This window comes from Thermobia domestica, chromosome 8 (assembly GCF_964235325.1).
Source record: "Thermobia domestica chromosome 8, izTheDome1.hap1.1, whole genome shotgun sequence".
Lineage (NCBI taxonomy): Eukaryota > Metazoa > Arthropoda > Insecta > Zygentoma > Lepismatidae > Thermobia > Thermobia domestica.
In genome coordinates, this window is record NC_137461.1 from 208,428,102 (window position 1) to 208,452,761 (window position 24,660).

Sequence of the window (24,660 nt, forward strand, 5' to 3'; positions counted from 1 at the left end):
TTAATTATTTGTAAAAATGCACTGATTTTCTGGCGTATCGTACAATTAAATTTTAATATAAAATTATTGAAGTCTCTTGAATAACGAAGAAAACACTTTACTGCTAAATTCTAAGAGCAGTAATAGTATAAATAATTTGCTCCCAATGCCGTATGCATCTGCTTATCACACTAGATCACCTGCCGCCCACCTCTCCCCGAATGCCTCTTCTCTTGTACTTGCCCAGCTGAAAGGATCTGTCTTATCAGTCGCCAGTAGTCAACCAGCTGTGTCGAACGTGGTTGTCGCTGCTTGAGTTATTTATTAGTGCTATAGGAAATTTGAACTAAATAATTTGTTTTCGTGTGAAGTGCAGTATGTAGAAGTGAGAACAGTGTTTCAGTTGTGTTAAGTACTTTTTATTAGGAAGAGAGTGACAGATACGCTGACGTTATGGCATCGACAAGTTTGTTACGGTCTGACGTTAGGAATAGCATTATTGGGACACCCAAGGAATTGGGTAGAACACAGCTACCAACCGTTGAAAAGTATTGAGACAATACCTATGGGAGCGAGAAGAAAACATGAGAATTTCGGGATCCCGGAAAGAGCCTTCAACAAAGGATTTATATTCTATCGTCGCCAGGAAGATTGTAGAAAATTGAGATTACGCCTCAATCTTGTGGTTCTTTGATCTAGAAGAAAAGGCGCCTCTAGCACTGGCACTTTTCTTCCTTTTTCGCGGTTGCATGCAAGAGGATCGGAACACTTACAAAAGGCTATATCAAATGAAATATTTTTGGCAGACTGTTGAAAATCAGCAATTCGTTTCGCAGAAGTTTGAAAATCGGACTTTGCTGAGTTTTGCAAGTCACGGACAATATATGGTTCTTCAATATCATTGCAACAATCCTTCTGACACTGAAAATTGCTTCGCCGCTGATTGAGGCGTAATCTCAATTTTCTACAATCTTCCTGGCGACGATAGAAGATAAATCCTTTGTTGAAGGCTCTTTTCGGGATCCCGAAATTCTCATTTTTTCTTCTCGCTCCCATAGGTATTGTCTCAATACTTTTCAACGGTTGGTAGCTGTGTTCTACCCAATTCCTTTGGTGTCCCAATAATGCTATTCCTAACGTCAGACCGTAACAAACTTGTCGATGCCATAACGTCAGCGTATCTGTCACTCTCTTCCTAATAAAAAGTACTTAACACAACTGAAACACTGTTCTCACTTCTTCATACTGCACTTCACACGAAAACAAATTATTTAGTTAAAATTTCCTATAGCACTAATAAATAACTCAAGCAGCGACAATCACGCTCGACACAGCTGGTTGACTACTGGCGACTGATAAGACAGATCATTTCAGCTGGGCAAGTACAAGAGAAGAGGCGTTCGGAGAGAGGTGGGCGGCAGGTGATCTAGTGTGATAAGCAGATGCATACGGCATTGGGAGCAAATTATTTATACTATTACTGCTCTTAGAATTTAGCAGTAAAGTGTTTTCTTCGTTATTCAAGAGACTTCAATAATTTTATATTAAAATTTAATTGTACGATACGCCAGAAAATCAGTGCATTTTTACAAATAATTAACTAGGTTTTTATTCTTGTGGTGTACAGAAATAACCGTAATAAATTTGTTTTAAGTATTTATTTCTCCTTTCCAATGCTATTTCAATAATTTAAAAGACCGAAAAATATAGGAAATATTTAAAAAGTATTTTTTGGAAAATCAGTTGAAAAGTGAATCTTTTGTTGATTTTTCTAATATTTGGGTTCTAGTCGGCAGCAGAAGGAGTTGTCTGATCGAGTTGAGATTTTTTATACGTTTTATTGATGCCGTTTGGCCAAAGATCCACACTAGCCGTAACCGGATTTCGAAAAAAAGTTTTTTTCGATACACCCTACTGTGTAGTATACTATTCAGCATCACATACATTTAACATACATCATATACAAGAAACTTCCAGGTGGGGAACTCGGTCGAAAAAGTGTAAAAGCGTTTTCAGGCCAGCCGCCCTGAATGAGGTTTTCCTGGGTTTTTCTCATTATTACCAGGCAAATGCCGAGGTGGTACCTAACTATAGGTCGCAGGCCGCTTCCTTTCTTCCCCAAATCCTTTCTTCCATCCCTTTCCCCGGATTGTGTGCTCGCCGAGGAATGAAATGTGAAGGGCTAAATGACCTTAGATGCTGAAAGCCCAGAAATCTAAATCCTAAATCCTAAGAAACTTACAAAAAATCATATACATCATACAAATGTATTATATTACTTGTTCAAAATTTATATGAATATTCTTTATACGTATATACATTTTGTCAAGAATATATTACACTACTTTATTCTATTTTGCTATAAAACTTGTAGTCCGTATCTACAGTTTTCGTACGCCATCCAGGAGGCGATCGTGAACCTACAACTCTCCCCACCAATCGAACTACTAGAATTATGTGTGTAGTTGGATCACATTTTATGTTATTAGAGCACTAAAACCATATATGTAGAACGTAAATCTGTGTGAATTACATAATACGTGTTCCTTCGTATGTTAGTATGCTGACTTCATTTGAAGTATGAATTAATTACACTGATATATTTCTTTAAGGGAAGCATATTTTACTTTTTATTTTATATATTTTACTTTTGTTACACATTTGTCCCCTATTAAAATGTAAAATTACACCCGTTGAAACAACGAGAGTGAATGAAATTTTTAGTTAGCAGCAGGCGTCGTTGAGCACAGGTTCCATTTTATCTGTATAGATTGTGCTCTGTATACCTTGTGTGAAGATAATAGGCTTCCATACAGATGAAGTGCAAAGAGGACGGTTCAGAATAATTGCAAGGCAAAACGTGATATTTGCATAATCTAGGCATTAGTATGTGAAATGTCTGCTGGCAAAGTAGTATTGAGCGATGTTTAGTGACGCCATAAGTGAATCGATTCTGAAAAGGCTGATTATAACACTTTCCGATGCACACATTTCAGTTGCTCCAGCATTGTTAAATAGCCGCGAACATGGATTGTAAATGTTATAACGTGACAACATGCAACGTGACAAGGTCCGAATTGTATATCGTTGACTAAGACATATAAAACGGACCCAGTGCACTGTTGTTGCGATGACTTAACGCATTAATTGCTTCGGAGAATCCACAGACAGAGTAGATATACTATGGCAGTCTAATTTTATGTAATCTCAATTAAACACTAGCCAATCATACATATAAAATTGCTTTTCAAGCTGTTCCTTAGGGCGAAATTTCATGTATCGAAACTTTGTAATGTCATCCAATGGAATACCACCTACAAATAGCTTTACGAGCGCCTTCTAGCGCGATATTGGTGGAGGTTTGTAATCATTCTACAAACGTTGATGTATCTGACCGAATGTTTAAATATGTCAACAATTACGAACAGAAATGTCAATGCAAAGGAAGAAAACTATTTTGTTTGTCAGTGCATCAAAAGTTTTCCATGTGTTTCCATAGTTGTCTGAATCCCGTTACAGGAGAAATTTCAAGCTACGTTCCGTTTTCAAAAATTGAAAATCAATGCTGCCTATGACCAAAAATGTACTTTGATAGATCTTTATTTTTAACAACAAAATCCCCACACTGTATGCAACAGACTCCAACTTTGTGAAACTGCATCAGGCAAATCAAATTGATACTGGCGTTCTTCAAACGGAAGCTAGGATTGTTGTTCGTGTTATTTCCTTTGCCGAAATCCCAGTGAAAAATCTCGATACTAGCTCAATATTCTACTATGTTTTGGACTCTGAAATTTGTTCTTACAAGGTGCGAACAGTATCTGGACTCTGGAAATACTAGTCGAAAAAAGAAACTCTCTGTCACACGCGAAAAATATTTGATTCTAATATAACTTTTCACATAACATTCAAATATGTAATCAGTTTTTCATCACCCATCGTTTTCTCGTGACACCCACGTGACCTTGAAAAATAAGTTATTTTCAGAAATTTGTTATTTATGTGCAGATATCACATGTAACTTCCACAGTAATTACGACATAAGCACAATTTACACCTCATTGGATTCGCAATGAAACACTTTACAATGATGTATACACCGTGCCGCCACTGTTTATATGAGGGAAATTCCAGAGGATTTTGTGGGAAATTCCCTCAAAAAATTAGTTTATAAGAAATTTTGTCTCATTCACCATTTATACAGTAGTACAGAAACGAGAATTGCACCAAAAGACAGAGTTAGATTTATGTCTACTCAAGAAATCATGTTCGTTTCATGAGAATCGCGTTATTCTGTCTAGAGACATAAATAGTTGTTCCTATTGCTAAACTAAACTAAACTAAACTTGCCACATATGCACTTTACCAAAAAACTGTTAAGTGTTAACAAATTAATACTTGCCTTAACTAAAATCTTGTAGTTGTAGACTTTCATCTGTGTTTGACTTCTGAATCATCTCTCTTGAGCATCCAATAGTAATTTGCTAGCATTTGTGAACTCTGTTCTTGTTACCTTTTCTCTATTGTGGAAATGTTCTGATGAAAACGTTACCCACTTTCAACACTAATGAGATCGAGATTTTCAGGAAAGAAATCTAATTGAGAGTCTAGGAAATTAAATTTAAGTGACATATTGCAACTCATTTCTTTGAATGATTACAGGAAGTCACTCACAATTTCACGGTAGTTTGGGGCTTTATGATTTTCTAAAAAGGTCTCTGTTAAACTTTTGAAAATGAACACCAAGCTGATTTTTCTATCAGAGTTAAGAGAACCTCAATATTTGTTGTCACGAATGAAACATCTTATTTGGGGGCCTGCAAAAATGTCTTCCTTGATTTTAGCATCACTAACCTGAGTAAAGTTTACCTTTAGATAACAAAATCCTGCATTACTTTTGTCCATTGCCTGAACAAAATTTTTGTAAAGCTCCAACTTTATATGAATAGGAGATAGAATTATCTTACCAGGGCTCACCAGTGAGGGACAACATTCATCTGTCCAAGAGTTATTACACGTTTTAGCCATTCCTTCTTGATGTAGTGTTCCGGTTTGTTCCTGCTGTCCCATTCGCACAGGAAACAATATTTAGTGTTTCGTCATTAAAAAGAAATGACTTTTAATCACAGCAAACGATCCACTTACATTTACTTCTCATTGTCGCGCCCACGAAGGGTCTCAAGGGGAAATAGATCTTCGTAGCCGACTGGTAGGATTTTCAGTGTTTCGAGGTTGTGAGAACACTACTTCTATCATTTGCATTTAGAAAAATAATGAATAGTTTGCTCATACTCCCAAGTAAGCTTTTGTAGTATCAATAGTTACTAATTCAAGCAGACACGAGCGCTTACCTAATTTATGGGCGTACTATTGCGTACTTTAAGACACCGACAGAGGACGATAGCAAAACAACAAGGAAGCATTTATATATCGCCAAAAACAAATATCACATAATAAGAACAATTTGTAACAATCTACCACATTTGAATGTCATAAATCACATCAGGGCCCATCGGGCACAATAGCACGAGAATAGGCAGTCTTGGAGACACTGTCAACCACCAGTACTTTTGATAAGTCTACACACAACAAAACGACAATATCACAGAATAGGTAGTAGTCTTGAAAAAGACTGTTTATATAGGACTTTAAATTAGTTCGTATCAAAGGCGAGCTACGTGACTCGGGTGGTAGATGATTTATTATCACAGTTACAATATCAAATAATTCAAGGCGCAGATGTCTATCTCAAGTAATAAGGCTATCGAGTAACTACTTATCAAAGGGGACAGAGTTCGGGTCCCAAAGCAATACAAATAACTAGGATGTGGCGGTCTCGTTAGAGATCGGACAAGTGGTGTTAGTACGCAAAATAATGAGAGATTAACATTAATCAACGTTTAAAGAATATACCAAAAATAGATCTCACAGCACTGTTAACCTATAAACTACGGATATTTCGATTTCGAAATAGTACTACAATAACTTTTGTAACACTGGGAATCTTGTTTTAGCCCTGCGTCAGAGATCTTTGAATGCTGCTTAGACGACGTAGGAGGACTGAAGAAACAAATCAGCCAGAAATACTTCACCATTGTTAGCCCAAACAAGCTTCCCCCTATTTTTTGCTTTCTTTGCCATCCGTCTGAAGTTTTGTTTGGCAGAAGTCATAAATTTTGTCACATGGGAAATGCCTGTGTTAGACTTGTTAACTGCCGTTTACATTACGGAAAGGCCTTTCTCATGTTACTAGTGGGACAAAGGACCATGTGTGTGTGTGAAAATTTTTACCTGAGATCAGGGTCTTTTGCGGTAATCTGTGGCATTGTGGGAATTCTTGATAAAATTTCTCCCGCCTTTACTGCTCAAGATAGAACCTTGAAATCTAGCACACATATTTAGTCTACCGAGTAGTATTTATCAGATTTTTTGAGATATCTAAGTTCACACAGGGCCGCTCCAGAAGGGCCCAAAGTATGAAAAAATGTTTTTCCCCGACCTTTTCCCTTTGACCTCACTTTTCCCTCTTTTGGTATATGGTATGGGCATGTAAGTGGTACCATTTGAAAGCTTAGACATTTTTGAACACAAAACGTTTTTGTTTCATTTGTCTTCAAACAACAGTAGTGAGGAAATGGTCGTCTTTGTAAACCCTTACGAAAACGCTTTAAATGACGCCGTAAAAGAGGGGCTGCGACATTTAAATCCCTCAGTAGTTTAAAGGTTAATATTCATGTAGAGGCTTCAGTGAGTTGGAATACCACTGCTATCAGCCGGTTTAGATTACTGAACGATTATCGTATTAAAAATGCATCATGCCGCTATCATTAAGCGAAATATATTACCGTTCGTTAATAAATGAGATCATTCGAAATCAAACAGAAATAACAATTGACCAATAGAGAGAAGCGCTTGGAATTTGCTCTATCAACATTCATGTAAGCTATACCTAAAAATTAAAAAGATTTCAAAGTAATTTTTAAACTACATGTGAGTTGATCCCCTTTACAGTTAAGCGACTTGATGGAAAAGGAAATGTAAGCGATAGGTACATTGAAATACTAAAGAAACGGTTGTAACCCACCTGAGGTCCTTGGTCTACCACCAGGCATTCTAACGTCGAGATGGTGAAAACTTCTGGGATACTACCGGCGTCACTGTAGCCATCCCGTACACACCAGATCGCGGATGTTACAATTACTCCCTTGTATTTCGAACACAAAAGTAGGGAAGAAGGACGACTTCAAGGACTACATACAAGATGATGTCGTCACTGGACTTCGTACAGGATTAGAATTCTTCTGAGTATTGTAACTTCGCACAGGCTAGTCTTCTCCTGGTCCAAACGTCTTGGAATAGAGGTGAGACGAATGGTAGAATACAGCACCCAATAGAATAGCATCCGACGGGACTTCACTCCACAGGTTTCTGCTTCCCCAGTAGACTATAGCGCTCGCACGCCGATGAATGAGGCGTTAATAGATGTCTCGAGGAAACGAGGAGAGATTCGGATAAGTAAATATTGTGAGAACTTGACGTAAGCGACACAAGTAGTTCGAGGTGGAAAGAGTTTTATTGTCTGGCTCGAGTAACTCCGTAGAATTTATACAACAGGATACGTCCTACATGAGGTCTCGAAAAAAAATATGTAAATCAGTATTAGCACAAGAAAACTGGAAATGCTGATTAGGAAGTGTTTAGGAGCCACAACGGTTTAGAGTTAGTGACGGATCCTACTGGATCCGCGAATATCAGAGTTCTTGGAGATTGATAGGAAAAATCCTAATAGCAGCGAATAAGTTCAAGGTAGGGCTGCATACTCACAAATAGTACTGCACAGCTGAAGTTAACACTGATGAATGAAACAACGATAACACACGCACTGTTCGTAATAAAGCTAAGAGATGGAATTCTTAACTTAGGCGACCGTGGTACTAAAGTATTCGTCAATCAGTTCATACGCCGTAAGATGTTAATTAATAGTCAGTACCGACACAACAGAGTCGGTAATAAGGCGTGACGGGAGATGAACTGTCTCTTTTGGAGATGGAGTTCGAAGAACTCTCCGATAGCAGTTCGGTGCCGTGACGGACAATAAATCCTCGACGACAACTTGGTAGTTTTTCCCCGAACGGGAGAGCAACGAGCACATGGCTCGGGCCTCGGCGACAACACAGTAATTCCTGCCCGCGTCGTAAAGGTTCGACACAGTACCCCCTAAATGGGAGAGCAACGAGCACAGTGCCCGCACCTTGGCGAAAAGGCAATGATTGCCTCTCAAGAGCGAGGGTGCAATAGCTTTTTGTTAAAACCTTATTAATTGCACCAGGCACTACGGCAGTGTCGGGTGTGTAAAGGGGTAAGCTCTAGTCTTACCTGATTGGAGCTTGATTATCTGTAAAACGAAATTTGGATTCTGCGTTTGCGCAGAAGAACGAATAGGTGATTCGTAAGTGCTTCCTGTACATTAGATAATGTTCTTATACAGGGTTCTGATAATTTTAAGAGGTTAGCTATTTGACCTCATGTGTGCAAAGAATTACATCTGGTTACAGAAAGTGAATATTTAGGATGTCAATTTTAATTACTTCACTGATAACTAAGCATATTATGTACCAACTAAAACTTGAAAAGTTTAAAAGATCAAACTTCAAACATGCACTGTGGAAGTAGTAACTTATAGTCTATGACAAATTGTATGACGAAAACTGTCACAAACAGAGTGAGCAATAAAATTTATAATCGAATACTCGTGAGCATGATGCAAGGAAATTAGACTTTGTCATACAGTATATATTAATGACAAGTAAAAATAACCTTTTCACTTCTGGACAAAATTTAATTCCGAATGTACTTGTCTTTTCTCTTTATTTAAAACTACGATAATCAAAATGAGTATCTGTTACTTTTCTTAAAAAAGAAAATGTTATCTTCTCCAGACGGAAGGGATGATAGGTTAACTATTATCGTCAAACGAAGTCAACTTTCGAAGGGAGAATGGAAACAGACACAATAAAACAAATCTTTCAACTGAGAAGAAAATAAATGTCCTATATCGTAATTAGCAAAGCTAATTCTTGTTAATTAATTAATTTTCGTGGAGCACGTTAAAAATTTTGTGCAATTTTGGACCATGGATTTTCCCGACGCTACATCATACTAAATTTTTCTAACAATATTTTGATGTTTTCACAGGTTTCCTTCATGTTAGTTACTTAAGCCAAAAGTAACGAAGGAAATTTGTTGCCATTGCGCATAAGGACTGACTTCAAACTAGTTTTTGAAGAGTCAATAAACTATCTATTCTGTACTTACATGTTCATGTCCGAGTGTATCAATGACAGCACAAACATTGTTACAGTAAACTTACTTTTCATTAGAATAGTAGTTCTAAAACTCTGCATGACGATTTTGAAAGACACACTCTTTAGTGTCACGATGGAGCAGGCCTTTAAATCTAGAAGCAAAAAGTTTTGCCTGCATTTTGGAAAGTTTTAAATACCGAACGAGGTCATTTAGTTCATCCTGAATTATCAGATAGGGCTCGAATACAAATGTGGTTCATACATATGTAGGATCATCTTTCTCTTCTTTCTGTACTTCAGTAGTTGACCCAAGTACGTAATTTTCATCTACAGAAGATGAGTTGGATTTTGTGATATTGGTAATTGTGCATTGTGTGGAACTGGCCTAATTGCTGGTGGCAAACTAGAGTACTGCACTGTGTGCTTAGATTTACGGATTATTCGTTTTATCTGTGTCATACAAAAATACATGTTTTAGAATCTTAAGATACTTACGCAACAATTTTTATAGAGGTAGTTAGGCTACGGGTATTTAATTTGAAGTACTCACCACCTATCTCTATAAAAAATGTTGCGTAAGTACCGCAGGGTTATGAAACATGTATTTTTGAATAGTGCACATATTAGTTCTTAAGTGAGTTCTTGACCCGACTAGGGTAAATCCCATAGTTTTGGAGCTATGGGCCTTTAAAATTCAGTTATTCATGTTTTCGGTAGCGTATAACTCCGAAACGAATCATTTGTGCACGTACGTTGTTCTATACTTTTTGTCTGATCATGTCTTCAGTAATCACCTCCAAACGTTGTCGGTGTTGTTTTGAAACACCCTGTATATTTTAAGATTATATATTTGTGTTACAGATTCCGCTAGCTTTGGTCAATTTGTTTTATTAGCAATCTCGAATTCGATATATTTTGAATTGGCAGTTCTCCTACATTTGGTCAGGTAGACTGAGTTCTATCGATCAACATGATCCAGTGTGATCAACAGATATTGGACTTTTAAGCTTTAGCTTTAACGATATTCGAAATTTCTCATGGGCAGGTGAATATCTAGCTAAAGGAAACATTTTAAGGAAATTTTTCGGGGAATATAGTCAATCATAATCCATCCTTTCTGTGACCTATCGATCAGTAGAATAGTTTAGTAGCATCGAAGAAAATAGTAACCACACTGCCCCAAAATCAAATATTTTAATGAAAGATACCAAGCAAAGTTATTTTTTTATATGTTGTCTTTGAAGAATTTTCTTCATTAAGGGTAAATTTACTTCCATAATTTCCGTTATCTTTGATTGATTTCAATCTCAACAGTGGAGATAATTATGGAGGTTTAAAGATAATATGGACCATATTTATGAAAACTGAATACTTTTATGGAAATGATGTTGGGAAATTATTTTATTACCTCATTACGTATTGTAATGTTCAAACTTACATGTTGAATTTCATACTCAATTCTTTTTAGATTTCAATTAGAAACAATAAGAATTTCCTATTGTTTCCGCAAGAAGCAAGAATTTCCTAAGATTAAACTAACTACCTGCCAATTTTTATTGAGACCGGATGAACATCAGAAATGATGTCGTAGAACTGATAGGTAGATGGACAGACACGCAAATGCTGCGTTTGTCGAAGAGTAGGAGCTCAGTTTCAATTACTCTAATTCAGTCGATTCAGTTATTCCAAAAGTAGGATTTTGTGTGCATATACCAGGTACATGATTTATGTGTACCTAAATAAATGTGTTCTGTCGATCTTACATAATAGTCTGCGGTATAACTGTCTGTTTAATAAATTCCCGATGTGTCCCCTCAGAATTTGTGTAAAATTGACTCAAATGCAAAGTTCTCCGCGGCTCAATGTGTATTGTACTAATTTTAGCAGCCTATATCAGTAATTTTCATATATTTATGGGCCTTCATATATCTGGAATTTAATTATACACTACTATAACGCAGACACAAAACTGCTTTTAGTTTCTTTAGATGTAATTGGACATGAATGTGGGCATATGCAAAACAAATTGGATCAAGTACTGTATCTTCGTCTATTCGCGAAGTAGCTGGAGGGATTTAACTTGCAATACCTTCCCAACGGTACAAACTACGTAAAATGCACCACACCAGTGAATTTCAGAAAAAAGTGCACATTAATTTGATATATTGCTTGCACCCATCTGAAAAACTGAAAGTTGAATCCAATATGGCGGATCCAAGATTGTGGTCAGGGTGGATAACGTGTCAGAGAAGCAGTACTTGATTCAATTTGTTTTCCATATGCCTACATTCATGTCCAGTTACATCTAAAGAAACCAAAATCAACTTTGTGTCCGAGTGTTATTGTAGTGTATGGCTGAATATTGGATATACTGTATGAAGACCCATAAATGTACTAATTACTGTTATGGGAAATTAAAATTAGTACAATACACATTGGGCCGCGGGGAACTTTGCATGTGAGTCAATTTTATACGAATCCAGAGGGGACACTTCGCGAATGTACCGTGTTAGGCCAATATCATCGCTATTATGCAATGCCTTGGAATGTTTTGTATGGTCAGTGCGTAAAATCCAACTGTTCAAGTTGTTATATTGGATGAAGCAGTGATAATTTGTGGTTTTCCATCAGGGACAATGGGACAGCATACCACAGGCTCTCTTGAATGCTGTCATCGACATCATCTCAAAGGAATAATGAATGATTATGGATGTGCAAGATTCTCTGCTGTCCGTCTGACCGCATGTCTTACGTATCTGACCAGAACTCTCTGCAATAATAGCAATTTTCATTTTTCACCTCTCTCTATATAGCTTTGATTCTTTCAATTTGGTTTATCATATCTTGTTCTTAAACGTGGCGAGTAATCCCAGCATCTTTCGACAATAAAAAAGGAATAAATGATACTGTACGCATATATTGCCCCATGTGCAAGACGTAGTCGGATCGACCAATAACCGGGACGGTCTGTCACCAAACATTTGGCGGGCCAACGATGCTAGATGCGGCGCTACCGTTACGAAATTACACGAATGCTGTAATTTTACCGCCACGGCGGTAATAAGGCAGCGTCCGCCGTTTCTTCTCCTTTGAACCGCTAGTGCCACCATTAATCCGCCATATAGCCGCTTTGAATCCTTCAGTAACGTCACACGGGTTCTTCACTGCCGCCTTTAATCCTCTACTCCCAATTTTGGCAACAACTTATTGGTACTTAAGCGCTGAAACCTCTACATTAATAAAGGGTCAAAATATAAAATAACTACCACCTCGGTGTGGTACTTGTATGTTTAATATCAAAGGCATCGCCTTAAAACCATGTCAGAAGTAACTCGTACTTGTCAGTAAGAATTTTATTTTGGAGTTTATTGTTTGCAAAGCGCAAAGCTTTAGGCAGTATATTCGACATTTTTACAGTAACAAATAACGTAACTTGTTCTGCTGTAATAGGTCACAAAAATAATTTTGTAAGCCTACGAACTATCTGACAATAGTTATGCTTCCACCTGTTGGTCTTATATTCTTAGCTCAGAAAACGTTACCGAGTTCTCGCGATCAGTTAGTGGTCATTCGTCGAAAAGTTTGTATAACACCGCCTGTCGGAAAAACAACAACTACCATTTAACTTTACGACCACGGCAGCCGTTTCGCTTCCGCTTCGGTGGATTTCAGCTTCGAACCGTCATTTTTCCTTCACTTCGGCGGTAGTGAATTGATGATAGTTGGCGGCACTTTGCACATGGGGTGGTCACTTGACGTACTCGGAGCATATTCCTAAAAGGTATGGGTACATATTTGTTTGTTTCTTAGCAATTGCGAAGCAGTGTAAAACTGTGCTACAGTATAGTATAGTACTATAGCTGTGCTGTACTGTAGTAAAACGTTAAACAAAGGGACTTGATATTTCACATTTAGAAAAAAAAAATTGATCGGTGTTAAACAAGAGTTCCAGCTTGAACAGGTCTTCTCGTGCAAACAGCCAGGTAGATACTGTTATATCTTGCGACATTTCGAGGGCTGACATCGTCCTCATCTTCAGGCGAATATGATGGGGCAACAGAGTGTATGGAATATATACTTCATGGAATATATGTGTGATTGGATGCTTCTGATTAGTGATTAAAATGGCGGGAGATATGATTGCTATCCATGTTTGACTCAGTTGGAATCCTGTATCTCTGTTAAGGTTTGTTTTTTCTTGTGTGATTGCAACAGCTTCTTTTACCCTTCTTTCCCAAACTCTTGAGCATTTTACTATTATTTCGGTACCTGTGAATAAAATCTTGTGTTTCTGTTTGATGCTATGTTCAGTCAGCCCGGACTTTTCTGATTGGTTTAGTCTGATGTAGCAGTTGTGTTCTTTGCATCTAGCTTCAATTGTTCGTCCTATTTGTTTAATGCATGATTTACCACATTCACATGAAATGCAGTAAACTACAGAAGTTTGGAAGCCCAGATCGTCTCTGGTTGGCCACAGGAAGTTTTTTTTAAATTTTTGCTGGAGGTTTGTATATTGTTCTATTGTTCCTGGCGAATAGTCTGCTGAGCTTTCCAGAAGAATTGCCGTGTATGGGAGGCAGCTTGTGTTCTTCCGTTCTTCATTCATAGTTTCTTCTTTATTTTTGTCCTTGTTGTCATTTTCCTTTGTTCTGATCCTTTTCAGGGCCATATTTATTTCTCTCATTGACTATCCATTTTGGAGCATGGAGGTGAAAAGGTGAATAAATTACTCTGTTAAACAATCCTTGTCGGAGATGGATAATGCTCTATGTGCTAAGGTGTTGAGAACTCCAAATCGTTGAGATTTGTGATAGAAACTGTTTGTATTCAGATACAAATCTGTATGTGTTGGTTTCCTGTATACTCTATGGCCTAGACTGCCATCCGATCTTCTGTACACCATGATGCCAAGAAGTGGTAGACGGCCTTCTTGTTAACTTCCATCGTGATTTTAATATTTGAATGCTGGTTGTTGAGATGTTGCAGGAATTCCTGTGAGCAGTTGCCTCCATGTGGCCAGATAGTAAAGGTGTTATCAACATATCTATAGAAATATGTGGGTACAAGTGGTGCTTTCTTCAATGTTTGATGTTCAAAGTGCTCCTTATAAAAATTGGCTACTACGAGTGATAGTGGAGAACCCATGGCGGCGCCGTCTATTTGTTCATTGTACTGACCACGGTATAGGAAGAAGGTTGAAGTGAGAACATGTTGAAAGAGATCCAATCAAAAGAGTCCAATTACACATACACGAAGTATATATTCCATACACTCTATTGTCCCATCATATTCGCCTGTAGATGAGGACGATGTCAGCCCTCGAAACATCGCAAGATATAACAGTATTTACCTGGCTGTTAGCCCGAGAAGACCTGTTCTCAATACGTCACCAGAGAAGCTTCAATAGATACTTAAGAGTTCCAGCGTTTTGAACACCTTAAATATTTGAACAATATACCATAACATATGATTTAGTATTGAGCAAAACGCAATTGCCTCAGTACTATAACATTTAAGATGACTTTACATTGTAATTGACTGAATTGACGATATACTTTGATAAGTATATCTAATTAGTTGAAACGTGGGACGTAAAACTCAAAGATTTCATTTAATTTCTAATTAGTTGAAAAATTATATAACTTTCTCAACGGAAGATACTCCTCTGATCACAATTAATACAAGTATATAAATTTCCTGTATTTCACTGTTACGAAAATATGTTCTGCTTCGTGTGTTCGGAGATTATCGTCTCTTTTCCACATAAGAACAACATGAGGCGTGCTACTACAGTTTAACGGGAGATCTAAATAACATATCCCTCAAAATTGAAAGACGTTTCTCACACAAAAGGCAAGAGATTTAACCATCATACCACAAGAGAGATCAACGTCTAAATATTGTCCAAGATTTGTTTCTTCGATTTCATGTTTGATGTGTTATCACATAAGTAAACAATCGACTTATGTTTATTTACTGGCTAATTACTGGGGTTCTCTCAGAATTCTAGACTTGACTAGACTACACTAGAATATTTGAATCGATTTAAAGTGAGCAGTGTACACAATTGGATTTAATAAAATGGACAGTGAAATAAGTAAACATCGTCAATAATTAATTTATTTGAGTCGTTTCGTTGTAAACATTACTTAAATATTTTGGTTGTGAATCACGGTTAAAATATTGCTTTCGAGCTGAATTCTGTTCGTGTTCGCAAATGAAATACTCTCTCTCAGAGCACTCGGCAGCTTTATAATTATAGGTTCTTTTGGACGTTTCGTAAGCAAGTTTTAAACACCTTCCACTCCCTTTGATATCAGGGTCGTTTTTGTCTGTGTGGTTGGGAGACACAGGACGAGCACTATTAGACCACATCCACAACAAACCAGGATTTAGGCCTCCAGTCCAGTAATCTTGACCTGAAATGAAATGACATGACAAAATTGAAGAAAAAAGTCAACCGGTACATTCCTTACAAAGTAAATAATGTTAAATCGAAAGTTGAAAGATCCATTATTAAGTCTATTAGGCTAAAGGAGATGAATGATTAACGGAAAAGTTTAACCATTGGAGCGAGGAAACGGGAGCACCTTTCAATGATTTGCAGAAGGATGTTTGGACAGAAGTCAACTATCTTACTGAAGTTTGCTTATAAATATTGAGTGTACATTCACTGAGACACACTTATATTTTTCTCAAATTTTAGCTAAACTGAAATGAAATCGTTGCTTTTGCGTTCCATGACTACGCGTTGTGTGAAAAAGGAATAAATGAACAATTGGATATGGAAAAAATGTAGAACTAAAATATATATATAGACGGGATTATATCTACAAATACACTGACGTATACCGTTGCATAAGCAACCACACCACAGCAACATTTAATCATTTAGTGTCGCTTACCAAACTTCCAAACCTTCCTTCAATTTGAACATACCAAGTACACAATACAATTTCATCATAGGCATAAACATATGCATTAATACTTTTCTGTGCAGATTTCTTCATAATACATTTATAATTATTAATAGACTTCGAAATTCATGTTATTTTATAAACTTGATAAAACAATACTGACAATTTATAAAATTAACATATCGAAATCATATTTTTAAAGTTTAACGTCCCACAATTATGCTCTTTATGCTAAAGGAGACGATTCATTAATGAGAATAAATGATTACCAAATAATTATGGAACGATGATGTGGGAGGATATGAAAGAACCTAGAGAGAGAAAAAACACGGACAGGATGTTTTCGAACTCGAAATTATTTTTAAGTGGCAAAAGTAAAAAAAATCAGTTTAATTTCACGAATGTCTGCATTAGTTAGTTTAATTTCTTACTTTGGTAAAATAAACCTCTTCACAAGCGTGCGAACCAGTAGAGGAGTAGAGACAAGGGAGGGAAATGTCCTGCCTAATGTACTGTGATACTACTAAAACTGCTCTCGAACAATACACATTTATAGACAAATTCAGTATTTAAAAAAGGCTAGAAAGGCTCGGTTTTTATCTCCTTGTAAAATCTAGAGATTTGCTCACGTTTATTAATCTCCTTGAAGTACACGTATTTTCTTTCTACTTATAATATGTTTTTTTGATTTTGGCTACATTAAATTGATGTGTACTTTAAATGACTTTTAAGTAGAAACGAAGTGCTTTTAAAACAATACAACTGGGTGAAGCTTTAAAAAGAAATCATAAATATTTCATGTGGCAAAATACGAAATTCAATATTTGAAAGTGAAAAAAGTACTCTCATATAAGTATTCTACTAAGTATTTTCGAAAAACAGTAACTAAATTCAAACACGAACTAAAGAAAGTAAAAAACAAAACTCTAAGTGAAGTGAAACAAACAGAACTTACTCTTAATTATATGTTCGGTGACCAGAACTATTGTAACTTTCAGCGGTATATCATTTCCTGAATTCACCGTTATTTCAATATTTTTTGCAACAAATATTTCTGTCTAGACATTGTTATCGACAACTATTTGTCTGCGTTCTTCCATTGGGACAAATAATGTATATTAATTATAGAATGTCTCGCTTAATCCACATCTTTTATTAAGAAAAAGAGAAACAATATTAAACCACTTCAAGAAAGTGCTTGAAAACAAAATAATAATAATAATAATAATAATAATAATAATAATAATAATAATAATAATAATAATAATAATAATAATAATAATAATAATAATAATAATGCGGTTAGAAACAAAATAATTCGTTTTGTTATCCATAAAAAATTGAAGTATGTGCCAAGTAGAGATGCAAGGAAGCTAGATTTTCAGCCCCATAAAAGCCTGCTTTTTGAAAAAAGAAAAAAAACGGAACTTTTTACCATTTTCGTCTCATGATTTTCTTATTCAAGTACCACCATTGTTTACTGGAATGAATTATACAATTAAAGACGTGCATTTTCAACACTCACTACTTATGGGTCCTATACTTAGTCCGAGTCTATTTTTAATTTATTGATGTTTGAACTGACAATTCATTGCAGTTCAATGTATGTAAGCTCTGCGACCTAACATATCACAATTGTATTAATGGTTGTCTAATACTTTATGAAGTTTGGGTTATACAACTTCATAGTGTTTTACTGTTTGCCTAAACTAAAACTAGCAAACAAGAAATAATCATCGTAAGCCAAGAATCAGATTTAAACCCTTTTTTGTTCTGGTTTATTATTTTATATTAAACCTCTTTCTCCGTCTGAGAAACACTTTATTGTAAACTTCAGATGGTCTATTAAAATTAATACAAGGTAGTTTAAAAATATTGTTATAAAAAGCAACTTTAGGTATGGATGCTACTTAAATAGTAGTCAAATAGTAGCCTATATCATTTACAAAGGTTATTCTTTCTTTAGTGTTATATTGTGCCCATATATCTGAAACGAGAAACTTAGGTATAACATCTTAAAAATATCTCGTTCGACTTTTAACGGTCTCAATAAATGGTATGTATATTGATACATAAAAATGTTGTGTGTAACCTCCGATATAAAATGTATATTGGTCCAAAAGCGTTACTATCTGAAATTTAATTCCTGCATAAATTGCAAGTGACAATTTTATGTTACTGAGTCTAACTATTGCATTTTCAGAACAGTTGTTGCTAACATTATTAAATTTTCTCTAACGTAAGACATGTTATTGTGGAACAATACCGCAATTGCTTTACAAATAATTTATTCGAATAGAAAACCCATTTTGTCCACCGATTGGTTTTTCCTTTCCCATCAAGTGGCTGAATACATTTGATTATTGAGCATCTCATATTTTTTTCTTCCTTCAGAATACATTTATCAAATGCTTTTTCGTGTTATAATGCCAAAAGAAAGGTGAAAGTATTGTTATTTCTTAAGTAAAGTTGAAATACTTTTAAAAACCGTAAATTTTCTAGGAAAAAAAACGAGAAAATCTTCGCTTTTTTTCAAAAGCCATTTTTTCTGAGCCCTTGTATTTCTAGTGCCAAACAAAACAAATAAATGTTTCCTAAAATTGCCATTCAAACTAATTTTATATTAGGCATTAATTTGTTTGACTTGACACAGACTTCAATTTTTCGTATTGATAATAGTAATGAATTATTTTCTGCTTTTAAGCGTATTATTATTATTATTATTATTATTATTATTATTATTATTATTATTATTATTATTATTATTATTTGCTGCCTTTTAACGCTTTTGTTGAAGCTGGTTAATGTATTTTTAAACGTTCTTATTTTCTGGTTTTGATGCGCTTTTGAATTCGGCATTTAGTCTTCTGCTTATTTCACTTTTTCCTTACCTCAGTTGAACTTATGCATAAACATGCACGCGATAAAGTCAGTTAATTACAATATTAACATTGTTAGCCGTTGGGAAGTTTCATGGACTAGCTCTGAAGACCTATCATTAGATCCTGATGAAATTTTTTTCAAACCAATGAAAACGGAAGTAAGTCAACGAAACAAGAAGTAAGTTAATGAAATTGGTGAACCCATGTTGAACTTGTGGGCAAGGGCATAATTGACTACTGTGGTTCCAAATACCAGTTTTCCAACATCATCAGAACAAATAGTTTTAATGTAAATCAATATTCTCTTGGTTTTCAAATACTAAATACGATTACAAACATGTATAGGGACTATTGAAGAACATAGTTTCAGTTGAAATGAGGGGTATAGCCCTCTCTGGTTACAATGCCTACACATTAAAATATGAAAAAAATGTATTTGTTAACTTTGTATATTTCTCTCAAACAGTATAATTTAAAGTTAACCAAATTTAATATTACCGTTTTGAACTATTCTTTATTGTAATTGGGGGAATGAGTGGCATATTTCCTTCCTAAGAAAATATTTTACATAGACCTATAGTAAAGCAATATATATGGGTATGCTACGTATGCAGCCTTCTGTAGGTAAAGCACTGCCATGTCTTGACAAACTGTCATATTAAGATGTTCAGCGGTACTAAATGTTAAGAGATACTCACCTTGCAATATTATTCAAGAACAAAAGTGGATTTTTGGAGGAAGTTATGACGTCACTGGTAACAGCTGGTGCAAGCATCATGACATGCACATACTGTATATGTGACTGGTACGAAAGGCGTTAATGCTGTAAATCGTTGAAGGATTTCATGGTCAAGCTCAGCAAGCTCTTGTTAAATCCTCATGAAATTTATATGGGACTGCCGGGAAGGTATATTCCTTCAAACAACATGAGAATAATGGAAATCGATGTGCTTATGTCGAAGTTATGCATAAACATATACACATATTGTAGCCAGTTAACCACGGTTGTCACACTTATTCGTTGAGGTCTAGCTCAGAAGATTCTCATAAAATCCTGCTGATATTCATATACGACTATTGGTAAAATATAATCATTCAAATGAAAGAAAGTGTGATCAAATTAGGTGCATTTATTGAAGTAATGCAAGAACATACTCACAGCACACCCACCCACCAAATATATATAAATGGGCTGAATTAACAACTTTCTCCTTTTCTTGAAATCGATTAAAATCTTATGAATATTTAATGTATTTTTTAAGAAAGTATTTATATACATACACTTTAACAAAAAGAAAGAAAATTATGGAAGTTTTGACGCTCAGATTAGAAAATCAGTTTGACTTCGCTGAACCAAGAGTACAGGATGGATTTAGAAGTGTTTAAAGAATAGTAGATCATATTCAAGTAGTGAGAGAACTGATAGAAAGGTCAAACGAATTTCATTTATTCTTATGTACTGAGCTCACTGACTATGGGATAGCTTTCGATTCATTGGAAGACATCGACGTTTATAATACATTAAATCAAGTAATGTCGGAGACGTTGGTACAACAGGGTGAAGTTATTTCTCCTAAGATTTCTGCAATGTTCTTGAGTATGTGTTCGATTTCTCATATGGAAGACTGAGGGAATAAATGAGAATAGAAAACACATCGGACTCATCTCGGTTTCGCTGATTATATCATTCTCTTCCTAAACAGCAATACATATCTGCAATATATAATAGAATAACTAAATTTGAAAAACAAGGAATTCGAGTTGAAAATGAATACAGAGAAATTAAGGTGATGCTGAACAACCTCGCAATGAATTCAAAGATTGAAGTTGAAAATAAGTCTACAGGATTAGAAGAAGTGACTACCTACGTCTGTCTGGAACAGAGGATATTCATGAATTCACAGACGTATTAATTTAGACTAGAGTCTATTCAGAGGCAACACCTTCATATTGAAAATCCAGATTTCAAAATGTTAGAAACGTAAAATTTTCAATGAATATATTCCGCCTGTTGTGACATATGGAATGGAGATGTTGACACTAACAAAATTAGAGAGTCTGCTGCTTACACAATGAAACATGATGATATGTACAGTATGTTAGGAATCATCTACAAAGATACGAAAAATAACCCTACGAATCAGAAGCATGACAAAACTGACGAATACTATAATAAAAATCAAGGCTCATTTGGGCTGAACATATTGTAAAAAGAAATATTGAATGATGTGCAAAAGGAATTCTTGATTGGACACCAATATATTAATACAGGAAACGATTCAAGAAATTTCTTTATATGTGGTGATGTAATGGAAACAGCAAGCACTGCACAGTAACATGGAAAATAACAGACAAAGAAATATGGTTGTGGAGAGGAATTGAAGAGACCTTTATCTACCAATTGATGGGCAACATCTGACTAAGATGATATAAAACAAATGAGCGCAAGGTTTATGAAAATAATCCAAAATAAATTACAAATGTGATACATTAACAAAACATTATGTCAATGTGAAAATATATTGGAAAATTAAAGGAAATATACATTGAAGTGTTTCTAAAGAACATATAAAAACTAACGTGTACACAATCAACAAGTTGACCACAACGTATAATCAACAAAAAAACTGCCCCAAGATACAATTTTGTTACAAAAGCATCATCATAATCATAGATATTCTGCCATTATTGGCAGGTCATTTGCCGCAGCTAAAAAGTTTCCATGCTCCACGGTCTTCCGCTAACCTCTTCGTCTTCAGGTATGATATTTCTGTTTTTATATCGTCCATTAATCGTAGCCTCCTTCGCCCTCTCCCATTCTTTCTTCCCACCATACCCTCTAGCACGTCCCTCATGATACAAGTTCTTCTCATACAATGTCCTAACCAGTTTCTCTTCCTCTTCTCAATAATACCTAAAAGTGTTCTTTTCTCCCCCACGATATCTAATACCATTTCGTTCGTCTTCCTCTCGACCCAACTAATTCTTTCCATTCTTCTCCACACCCACCTTCTACTCGTTTTTCATCATTTTTACGTAATGTCCATGTTTTCGCCCTATACAATAAAACACTCCACACGAAGCATTTTATAAATCTTTTTCTCAACTCTTTATTCAAAGTCCCACAAAATAAATTTTTCTTCCTCTTAAAGGCTTTTTTCGCCACTCCTATTCTTGCTTTTATTTCACGTTCACACTTCATGTCATTACTAAGAATACTACCCAGATATCGAAAACTATTCACTTGTTCTATTTTCTCCCCTCCCACTTTTATATTTGACACAACTGCTTCGTTCCAATCACCATAGCATTTGTCTTTCTAACATTTATGTTTATCCCATATTGTTCAAAGCTCTTCCTCAAGTTTTCTAACATCCTATTGATTTTCTTTTCAAATTCTGCAACAAGCACTATATCGTCTGCAAATCTTATGCATCTAATCATTCTAAACCAAATTGCCGTCTTCATCATGCAGAATCTTCTTTCACTATCTCTTCTAAATGGATATTAAATAATGTTGGCGAGAGACAGCATTCTTGTCTAACTCCTAACACTTACTCCTTATCCTAACATTTACTTGTTGGTTCATATATAAGTTTCTTATGAGTCTTCACATCTCTTTGGGTTCGATTTCTTAGCCATCGGTATCATGATTGTTTTCAGGAAGTCTTTCGGCTAATCTCCTGTTTCATATATTTCATTGCAGAGTCGAAACAATCCTTTCTTGCCCTTGTCTCCCATATTTTTATTGAATTCAATTGATATATTATCTATACCGGTTGCATTTCCATTCCTAATCCTTTTCAAACTCATCCTGAAGAGCCCTGAACCCTTTATCATCCTCACCTACTTCATTTTCTACTTCAACATTTAAGCTACACGGTTTATTCCTACTCTCATGTAAGTCTTCAACATACTCTTTCTCCTTTCCTATGACCTCACTTCTCTCGCTGACAACCTTCTCATTCTTATTTTCTACTGTCATCATAATAGCCCCTTGTTTCATCTTAGATTACATTGATTTCATCTCCCTCTACATTTCCTCATATATCCCAACTCTTTCTAATTCTTCTATATTCTCACATTTTCTTTTGTAAAACCCTTCCCTTGCTCTGTCTGTTTTCCTTCGTAACTCAATGTTTAAATTTCTGTACATAGTTCTGCCCTCTTCTGTAACAACCTGTTTCCATATAGGGGGGCGCAGTGGCTCAGTGGTACAGCGTTCACCTCCGATGCTTGGGGTCCCTGGTTCGATCCCAGCTCGTGCCGTGTGGACTTTGTGGTGGACAAACCCCGTGATCGTGGGTTTTCTCGGGGTTCTCCCGTTTCCTCCCACTTTCTTCATTCCACCATTTCACTCATCTCTCATCATCACTGTCTCCTTTAGCCTAACCGGCATAAGCGTGGGACGTAAAACTTAAAGATTTATTTCCTGTTTCCACGTCTTCCTTTCCCTCATTTCCTGCAACAACTGTTCCGTAACCCATGGTTTCTTAGCCGTTTTGTTTTTAACGGTAACCGACTACTTCTTCTGCAGACTAACGACTACTTCTTGTATGCAAAGTTTTAATATGTTCCCACGTCGTTACTACCTGCACTTATTCTTTTCTCGTTTGAATACAAAAAAAGCAAATTATATAATAATTAATATATTTGAATATTACAAGCAATCTTTTTTTCACTAGAATCTAATGATTTGTTAGCAAAAGGATCGCTGAATATGATATAATAAAATACTTTTTGAACTGAGAACAGACACTACAAAGTGTCAATTATTAATCCATTGTCCTTATTTTCCATAATACATGTTGGGATGAAAATCAGATGACAGTCCTGACACAGGAAAGGCTGTTGTGTTGGGATCACCATTGTCCGCGCCCAACATGACTGTTGGCAACTAGAACTGGGAATTGTCAATGGGAATTGAAAATAACATTGGGTTGGAATAAAGAGATCAAACTTATATATGAAAGAAGTAAATGTTAGAATAGGGGAAGAAATTACCAAAGAGAGTGAAATTGAAAGGGGAGATCGAAAGAGATGTCTCTCGCCGACGTTGTTTAATATTATATCTATCTGCAGAGATACTGAAGAAGAGCTGCGTAATAAAGGCTGTACTTCGGCAAAAAGTAGATTAGTTAGGTGTATACGTTTAACAGGTGATATGGTGCTTATTGTGGAATCTGAAAAGAAAATCAATAAGATCAGTACCGTGCCGTGTGTAGGGGGATAAGGGGGCGAGCAGGGCGACGGACCCGGGCGCCGAAGTAAGGGAGCGCAAAATTCGAGAGGATAAAAGAAAAGATATACATAAAATGGAAGGAAAAGTAATAAAAAGTGCTTAAGATCAAGGAAAAGCAGGGTTTATCTTTGAAAATTTTCTTACGCTTATCGTCAACCATGGTGGAGCTTCGGGGCTTGTCTGTCGACCTCACTCATATATGCAGCGGGAGCTGTCGTATACTCTTGCCCCAGGCGCTGATTTTCTACGGCAAAACACTAAATACTATGTCAACAAACTTAAGGAAGGACTGTGAAGAATATAAAATGAAAGAAAATATGTTACAAAGACAAAAA

The 24,660-nt window shown here is 35.9% G+C and overlaps 1 protein-coding gene across 2 annotated transcripts in view; it reads right to left on the reverse strand.

Moving 5' to 3' along the window:
- Nucleotides 1-15,392: 15,392 nt before the first annotated feature.
- Nucleotides 15,393-24,660, reverse strand: part of LOC145691932 (C-type lectin domain family 12 member B-like) — a 99,500-nt gene continuing 90,232 nt past the window's right edge. For both annotated transcript variants that reach the window (XM_081767237.1, XM_081767239.1), the window contains exon 5: nt 15,393-15,703. In XM_081767237.1, coding sequence (XP_081623363.1) covers nt 15,399-15,703 — 305 coding nt within the window. In that variant the 3' untranslated portion in view covers nt 15,393-15,398. The remainder of the gene's footprint in view (nt 15,704-24,660) is intronic.